The 9,474-nt window shown below is 41.1% G+C and overlaps 1 protein-coding gene across 1 annotated transcript in view; it reads left to right on the top strand.

Annotated features, from left to right (window-relative positions):
- HHLA1 (HERV-H LTR-associating 1) overlaps positions 1 to 7,774 on the top strand; it is a 43,454-nt gene extending 35,680 nt beyond the window's left edge. The window contains exons 10-12 of the mRNA XM_019519606.1: positions 4,127 to 4,283; positions 7,227 to 7,309; positions 7,686 to 7,774. Of these exons, the coding sequence (XP_019375151.1) occupies positions 4,127 to 4,283; positions 7,227 to 7,309; positions 7,686 to 7,729 (284 nt within the window). The 3' untranslated portion in view covers positions 7,730 to 7,774. The remainder of the gene's footprint in view (positions 1 to 4,126; positions 4,284 to 7,226; positions 7,310 to 7,685) is intronic.
- The last annotated feature ends 1,700 nt before the right edge of the window (positions 7,775 to 9,474 follow it).

Below are 9,474 nucleotides of genomic sequence, written 5' to 3'. Positions count from 1 at the left end.
TGACAGAGGGGAACATGCATGAGTCCTCTTGCACTCCCTCTCTCTCCCTCTCCCTCTCCCTCTCTCACATGCGCACACACACACACACACACACACACACACACAACTCTATGTACATTATGTATCATTTCTGTCCACAAATGATAGTAAGCAATTTCTGGTCCTATTTGGGCTGTAATCATTAAAAATCCCCAGGTATGTTGTGCTATAAATACATATGTAAATGCTATTTTTGTCAACTTCCAGCTTGCATTATGCTTATGCCACAACCCTCTGCAATTATATCCGGAGACAGTATGCTTCATTTCAGGGCTGAGGGATGTGACCCATGTGTAAATAATGTATTTATCAGTTGTACATTTTTTGGCTGTAAATACCCACAAAATTGACAGAATTGTTATCCAAACCACCGCTCTCTCTCTGTGACTGCCACATAGCTTTGCTGCCCACATTTTTCTTAATGCAGACATAGTCATTTGTGCTCACTTAAAGGAAAATGTCTGTCTCTTCGAAGCTGGGCTCCGCTGTTCCTGCTGGGCAGAATCCAGGACAATAGTGCAGAAGAGACTTGATGTGTACGAAGATACAGGGCTGATTCTGCTGGCTTTCATTCTGGAAATACTTCCCAGGCATCCAGAGCAAAGAGCAGCTGTGAAACACAAGAGTGACCTTCTGCTCCTACTTGGGCTGGCTGCAATGATTTTTATTCGTGAGCTTCCACATGGAGAAGTTTAGAGCCTTTCTCTGCCTGACATAAGGGAACAGTTGGTACCAAAGAGCAGAAGATGGGACAACATGAGTTTTTAGAGCATCAAAGATTAATATGCTCAATGGGAACTGTTGGCACTGCAGCAATTCGCCTTTTGTAAGTGAACCACCTGCCCCCCTCCTTATTCCTTCATCAGCAACACTTAGTGAACGATAATTAGCTGTGCAGTGCACACAGAACAGCATGGTTACCTCCATTTCCTTCTGTCAGCAAGGGGCAGAGAAGATGGTCAGGCCATATCTGATTCCCAATCTCAGTCATTCTATTATCAAATATCTGGCTAGATTCTTTTTAATGAGAAGTCTGACCCTCTCCATCCATATACAGAAATGATTAAGAGACTGGCCTTAAAAAAACTCAGTGTGCAAAGAAATAAGTTCATAGATACAGTAATAGTAACAAAAAAGACTGATCATACAGTACCCAGACCCCCCAAAATGTCCCACAAAGCTCCTTTTAATTTAAAGTTACCTGCAGACAACATGACATATCTGTAGGGTAAATTGTCCACTGCCTCAGCATGAAGATCACATTGGTTGAAAACATTTTGCTGTAATTACCACAAAGTTAGGATGACATATAAAGTCGAAAGTTTTAGCCTCTCAGCCTCATGGGTTAATGCGGCTAGGACTTTTCCAACCATTTTGCAACGCAAATTGTCTATCTATTGTGGAATTCATCTGAACCGTGCATGTGCGCACCTTTGGCATTTACTCTTGTTATCACAGAAAGTTACTTAGGTAGCTGCTACATCAGAAATTTTCTCACTCATCTCAAATGATTCAAAAATATCAGTTAAAACATGAGAGTGAAGATTAAAATAAAGGGATGAAAGTTTCCTAGTATCCAAGCTCACCCAAGTAGGGATGGGAAAATGGCTTTGAAGCAAAGAACAAACACATGGACAAGCCCCACCTTGAATAAGAGGGAAGAACAGACTCGATTAAAATGCCGTTTATTTATGGGCACTATTTTGTGATAAAAGGAATATCAGAGGTGCAGGATATCATCCAGGGCCAAAAGTATGAACTGTTTCACAAAAGCTGCAAAGACTATACTAGGAACCTGCAAACTAAAGGAATGCTCATGCCATAATATATGACCTTCACTTTAGGCAGCCAAAATCCTGACCGGGTATGCAGGCTTAACAGACTATGGACACAGTTTTGTGTATGCATACAAACTATATGAACCGCTTCCGAATTGCTGCTCTTTGTAAAAGAAAGATTATGAGCCTTTGTTCTTTGTCTAATGGTCACCAAGCAAATCCCCCTCAATTCTGTTGTCTCATGGGAATTATTTTATTGGTAGGATATTTTCAACATTTATTGAGGAAAGCACTAGATCCTTAAAATAGATTTAGGTGGGATTTAGGCCTAACTGTCCTTGTAGGCACCTCTCAGGAGATTCCTTAAAAGCAAGGCAGCTGTGTGTAAACTTGAGACCCTTAAAATTATAGCCCAGTGGCCTAAGTTTGTCCATAAGCACTGAAGTTTTTGACACTGAAATTCCCTAAGCACATACTAAATCTGCTCCTACTTTGAAGCATCTCAGTCTTGGCAGGGCTGAGCAGCTCTGTGTCTCTCTCACCCCTTGGCCCCCCAAAACAGTGCTCCTGTACCTATATTGCACATGGAGCTCTCTCCAGGGGGCTTTCTCTCTCTGCTGTCTTTTATCTAGTTCAAGCACCTACCTTGAATGCCTTTAAGAGACATTTGGATATCTATCTTGCTGGGATCCTATGACCCCAGCTGACTTCCTGCCCCTGGGGCAGGGGGCTGGACTCAATGATCTTCCAAAGTCTCTTCCAGCCCTAATGTCTATGAAGCCTATGAAATCTAACTCAGTGCAAGGTCTAATAAAGGACTTAGTAACTGAAAGTAGAAACTGCCACACTGTATAAAGTGCCTAAGGATTAAATATCCATAGTCATCGGATAAAATACAGAAACAGGCCAAGAAGCAAAGACCAGAAGTCAGGACCCCTTCCTTCAAAGTGAGTGCTTAGACTGCTGGGCTACAGAGTCCTGCGCTCTCTTCTTTGGTCTCTCTGAATCCTGAATGCTTTTTTGCACAGTGATACAACTTTAGGAGGAGGGTGGAAGGTGGCTCCAACCACCCAGTGTTTAACCTGGCTGCTAGAGCACTCCCCTGGGACAGGGGCTTGAACTCCACCTGGCTCAGAAAGGACTTGGACCTGGGGCTTCCACTTTTTGGAGGAGTGCTCTAACCACTAGGCTGTTATACAAAGCTGGAGATTGACACCAACCCCAATGTAGGTACTCTATGGATCTCTTCATCCCACACATTTTTCGGTAGGCTCTGGGAATGCCTGGTGGATTGGGCAACTCAGGGAGCTTACCTAGAGGACCTAACAGAGCTTAAGCTTAAGCAGAGGACCATTTGGCTTGTCCTGGGCTTAGCCATGGGCTATGTGCCAAGCTCTTAAGACCAGGTCAGTTCTGAGCATGCACCAAGGCGCCTGGTTAAATCTAATCCACTCTATTCAGCACTGGCGAGGTCTTCCCTGGAGTTCTGTGTCCAGTTTTGGGCCTCGTACTTTAAGAAGGACAGTTTGCATAGTGTCAACTCAGGCCAACAAAAATGATCAGGGGCCTGGGAGACCGGACTTATGAGAAAAGGCTGAAAGAATGAGGGTTATTTAGTCTAGAGAAGAGAAGACTGAGAGGGGATTTGATAACAGTCTTCAAATACCAGGAGGTTGATGACAGAGAGGATGGAGATGGGCCTTCTCCTTTCTATAATCAGCTTCCTGGTATTTGTGACTTCAGGGGAAAAGGTTGTTTAAGAACTGGACAGTGGGTGCACTCATATCTGCTGAAATACTGTCAAGAATGTATTGCTATCACTGATCCGCCAACAGCATCAGGATTTGGAAAGAGGTTTTCAAACCTGCTAGGATACCTAATTCCCATTAAAAAAGAATAAGACTCAAGTGTCCAAATGTCAAAAAATCCCTGTCTTAGTCTGTTACAGTAAAGCAGTACTAAACCTTAAAATACACTTACTGATGATGCTATGTGCAACCAAGTAAGATCTCTAAGAGTATTCCTTAGGGTTGTGCTAAATAAATGTAGTGCAGATTTAAATAACAACGGTAATGGTCTGAATGCTATACTCCCTGTTTTGAACTTTGATCTCATACAAACTTCACCCCCCGACTTGTGTTTTGTTTCTCCACGCCCTCCCAATGCAGCTTTCTGTTTTACAGACATGTATCTATGCCATTTATTGTAATCAACTTGTCAGTGAACATCTTTCCTGTTGTCTAACTATGTCAAAAGAAAGGTTTTCTTCCAGGCAAGTGCTTGCATTAGTTCAGTTATATCTTTTCTAGGATGTCCACAGACAACCCTTAAAGCATCACCAGTGACCTCCCCTCCTGTTACCGTTTTGGTACAAAGGATAAATCCTTGTGTGATGGAGCTGTGTAGATTTTTTCAGCAGTGCCTCTGTGTTAGTCAAAGAAGATATCCAAAGCAAGAATCCATGAGGTAAATCTTTCATTGGTTTCATCATTCTTTACCCTCTTGACGCATCCTCTGGTGCTCTTTCAAATGACGGTAATATACTGCTCAGTAAGCGGTGTCTACATGTGCAGCCACTAAAGTGCAGTAACGCTGTGTGGACTGACTTGGGACTAAAGTTAGTCCCAAGTCAGTCCACACACACAGTGTTACTGCTCAGTAAGCCATGTCTACACATGTGCAACTGCACAGTAACTAATCCGGCATAAATGTGATAACTGAATCATGCCCCACCCCAAAAGACTGCTAGCATAAGTCACCATAGTTACTGCGCAGTACGGGTATGCACATGAAGATGTATTGCCCAGTAATTTTTGGTTACTGCACAGAAACCTAAATTACTGAGCAGTAAATGTGCATGTGTAGATGCGCCATGTATGTTTGGCTCCATAGAACCTCACAATCAAGTACGTGGGTAGGATTTGTTTTAGGGAAGCATTATTTTTAGTCTAGGATCCACTTTGACCATTGGGTATCTTCAAGTCTGAGAAGAAGGCATGTTTCTCAGGGTCATTGAGGTAAAAGCACTTACTGAAGTGGATTATTTCACTGGGGCACTGTTCTCCTGGCAGGTCTGTTTTGTTCATTATAAGAGTCCACATTCCAGTTTGGCAGAAGGCCCACCTATCTCTACTTCTTTGATCCTGGGCAGGTTTCACCCCCTTTATCCTCTCGAGGCCCAAGGAAGAGAGTAGGCACAAAAAGATGGAAGTGCTTTGTAGCACCCTAACACCTCAGCAACACCAGTGTATAAATGCAGCTGAAAATGTTGCTAAAGAAACTATCCTATTCAGCTCATGCCCTTTCAGTCTGATCACCTTACAAGTTTATTTGCTTACAAAACTTAGTAACTAACTCACAAATACAGGAAAATGTAAAGATGTTTGGTCTTTTTGGATAGGGACAGATATTCAAAAAGCTTGAGCCTGAATTGATTCAATCTTTGCAGGTTTGTCTAACCTGGCTAGGCTAAACCAGTTTGTATCCCCACAGGTATCCCAGAAATGCAGGCACATGCATGCAGTGGCTCAGGCTAGAAGCCAGGGGGCGCTAGAGCAGCCCTCCCTTCCCTTCTACAGTACTGAGCTAAGGGGGGCTTGGCCAGGCTCTGATTAGGGAGGGTTCCCCCATTCCCAGCCAGCCCAGCAGGGAATTGATAACACAGTGTCTATCATCCCTAACTCAGTGTTTATCACCCCATTAAGAAAACAGGGACATTACCAGCCAGCTCTTGATTCTGCTTTTGTCTCATCTGCCACAGCACAGACCATAGCCAGGATGTGGTTTGCTAGCTAATGCTGAGAGGTGTCTGTCTAAGGCAGAGGAGAGGGGGCAATTCCTGCTTAGCAGGGAGTGGGAAGGGCATGGGGGGAGCAGGGACAAGCCAGGCAGATGTCTGTAATCTCTGCTGGAGCTGCAGCCAGGGAGCAGAGGGGAGGTGTCACACCTCTTGTGGAGCAGAGAGCCCCGCCCAGCCCAGAGAGCATGCCGGGAAGATGGGGGAGTCTAATTTAACTTAAACCAGCAACGGGTCTGGGACAGACATTGCAGAAACTGGTTTGATCCAAATTGGTTAAGTCTGATACACATTCAGCCAGGTTTATCTCCAACCGGTTTCAGCCATTTTCAAACTGGTTTGTGCACACTGAACATCTGGTCTCTTACAGGTTTAAACCAGTGTCTGATCACTTAAACCAGTTTATGTTTAATGTCTGCTCCTCGCCTTTGAGATAGACATACCACTCGCAGGACTTTTGCTTATGTCATTTGCATTTCAGCATTGTTGTAGTGCTAGCTTGGGGGTTTCATGAGCTATCACGTTCCTTTGAAAACGGCTCTTTTAGGTGGACTTTATGGATGAAGTTTTCAAACACATCCAGCACTGTCCTATGTGTAAGAGTTAAACTGACACCTCAATAACTCCAGAGTTACACCTACATTAAGCACTTTCAAACATTGTTCTCTCAATACCTAACTGCTTAAATACATCTAGAGCTATTAATGGGTCCATGTGAATAGGACGTTCTTGCCCTGATCGACTTATATTAATCACTGTTCCTAACATAGGTATTGGAATAAGCACCATAATTGCTTAAGATAAGAAAGCATCATTATTTAAGAGGAAACGCTATACTAAAACAAGTAAATTGGTAACTTCCTCGCACAGGCACCAGGAATGAGAGTGAAGAAAGAAGAAATAGCATTTAGAAATTAGGACTAAATATATTATATTCAATTCATCATTTGTTTCATCTAAAGCCCATAGAAGTTACAAGAAAACTTTGCATTGATTTTGGTGAGCTTTAGGTCAGTCCTTGCTTCCAAACTGGTCTGATGTTGATGACTTTATACGTTTCGCTGGATAACTGTTCCTGAAGACACACTTGTAATATGACTAGTTATAGACTGGTTCATTATGGGACGGATCTGCACCGGAAGTAAATATGCATGTATGTAAGTCTTCCCCTTTAAAAAAAGAATGCGTACAGCAGGCCCAGTCTAGTGACCACTGGCTAGGTGTGGTTATAATTTAGAAAGAACAGACATTACAAGAATTGTTTGATCTCATATTAAAATAGACAGTCTTCCCACAGGCAAAACTCCCACTGCAGTTAATGGGAGTTTTCCCTTCTCAAAACTGCGGATTGGGCTCCAAATGGGTAAATGTGTCATGGGGCAATATCTGATCTGTCTTTCACCACTTCTAACCAGGGAATTAAGTAAGAGAACCTGGGAATTCTGTATCATTAATTCAGATGCGCAGTGATAAGAAAGAGATCAGAATTCAATCTTGATTTCCACCAAATGCATTTTGTGTATCTAAGCTAAAACATTACCAGGATAAAGTGTCTATATAAATTTACAATAGATGGAAGGATATGATTCCCCTAATTTTGACTACCTCCTTAGGTACTGTACTGAATACTATTCCTGGTTCTTGAAAAATGCCACTTTTATCTGTGCAAGGGTCAAACGAATGGCTTACTCAAACAGTAAGTAAACTTTCCAGTTATATTTTCTGTAATCTATTGAACATGTATGACAAACATTTAAAAACAGAATAGGCGGGATTGTCATCTCGTGTAAATCAGTGTAGCTCCATTGACCTCACAGAGTTATGTCCAATGACAGTAGCTGAAATCAATCCCAATAAAATGTACAGGTGATTTAAAGATGATTTAAACAATGTAAAGATCATTAACAAGATGCTTTAATCTCTAGAGCATAATTAGGAGTTTTTTGCCAATAGCTATCTCATCTGATGTGGTTCTTTTAAGAAATAAAACAGCTCTAATTAAACTTAAGATATACTTTTAAAATTTTGCATGTGAAGTATATTCTGAGTGTACTTTTCCTTTGTTCTTCCAGCATTAAAGCAAAAATGCCTTGCAAACATCTGTAAATCTATCTAAAGCACTGAGGAAATGTACTGCAAATAAGAAGAGCTTTAGGAGACTTTCTCCATTTCCCAATATAAAACAAAGCCAGTGGCGAAGGGTCATTTACAAATATTTGCATCAAGATAAGATGTTAGTCTGATGCTCTCTAGTGATTATTTCCCTCCAAGGCATTGTATAAATGATGTATATAAACAAGTGAAATTTTAGCAATGATTTTAATCATAATCGCATATTTTTAAAGGATTTCCAACTGTACTTCATAAAAGATATTCATAAAGTCCATTAATGCATGCAAGCAGATGTTTGTTAGTTTTATCTAAAAGATACATTAAAGAGGTCATAACAACAAATAAATATAAAATAGACTGAAAGAGAATCTAAAAGACATTTAAGTGGTGAAGTGTGTTTCATGATCTTTAATCTATTGGGATTGTTCCTTGCTCCACATCAATAGCTCTCTCTCATTCTGTACTGTGCCCTAGTGATGGAGAAAAAGCCACGATCACATCTTTTACACCAGAAGTGTTCATATCTACCTTCCATGAGCTGCCTCTAGACCAGCTCATGAAGACTGATGCCATCCCTGTCCTATGCAAGCCACCTCCAGTTCTGCTGTATAATTTCTAGAGAAGTGAATGCCAACTTGAATAGAAGGAACAGTAACGAGGCAAAAATCATGCAATTATTTGTTGTGTTATGTTGTAACACTACAATGCTTCTGTATATCAGTGTGTCAACAAACTACCGACATTTCAAACCAGGACAAAGTAGTTTCCCCATTACTATGTACAAAATGTTTTAATAAAGAGAAACAGAACGTCACATTGGGGACTTCTGGCCTGCACAGAAAACTCGAAGACATTACTGATTCTTTTCTTCCAAAACATGCATTTACCGTAGTAACAGCATAATGGAAGGGCTAAGTTTTCAGGCATATCAAAGGGCCAGGGGAACTGGCATCAGTTATAACCACAACTCTTATTACAAATCAGGCCATTGGGAGAAATAAGAATACTTCGTATGGACCGGTGTAAGCAGAGCTGGAATTGTGGGAATGGCATTGCTGTCAGAGCTGGTCTGAGGATGCCTTTTGTCTTTTGCAGAATAGGCTTTAAGTTCACTCCATAAATTCCACAAAAATCTTTGCAAAAACTGAACATATGCATTTTTTTAAAAAACAAACAAACAAAAATCTTAGTTTCCAAGAAGATTTGGGCTCTCTTTTTCCATTTCTTGCCCTCTACCTTTTTTCCTCTCTTTTTCTGAAAAATAAGTGGGGGAGGAATAATGGCAGGAAGGGGTCTGAAGAGAAAAGAGAAACAGAAAAGTAGAAACTAAATGTCTAAAGAAGCAAACCATGGCTATGATTTATTGTTTTGTTTTGAAATAGAAGCCATTGTCTCATGAAAAATATTCTCAATAGTCGATCAGCTTTAGTTTGTCCCATTGATCTGTTTGTTCAATGCAGCTTTTGTACTTGTTAGAAAGTATTGGCTTCTCTTTCTCTCCTGTCAACCTTAGCTCTATGGCTTCAGGAAGGGTTATAGAATTACTATATGTTTATACGCTCTTTGTGGGATAATTAAAGAGTGTTACATAGTTAGGGGTGTCTTGTGAAATGATCTGATACTGAATAATGATAGAGGTCTTGAGTTACTGCCTGCTCATTACAGTTGTTTAAGACCCGCATTTGGCTTACCCAGGAGGGTTATGAAAATGTATGAGATGGAAAAGCAACTGAATGACACAGGAAAGGA

The sequence above is a fragment of the Gavialis gangeticus genome, unplaced genomic scaffold, assembly GCF_001723915.1.
Source record: "Gavialis gangeticus isolate Ggan-Ray unplaced genomic scaffold, GavGan_comp1, whole genome shotgun sequence".
NCBI classification, from domain to species: domain Eukaryota; kingdom Metazoa; phylum Chordata; order Crocodylia; family Gavialidae; genus Gavialis; species Gavialis gangeticus.
This window is presented reverse-complemented; position numbering and strand designations above follow the sequence as displayed.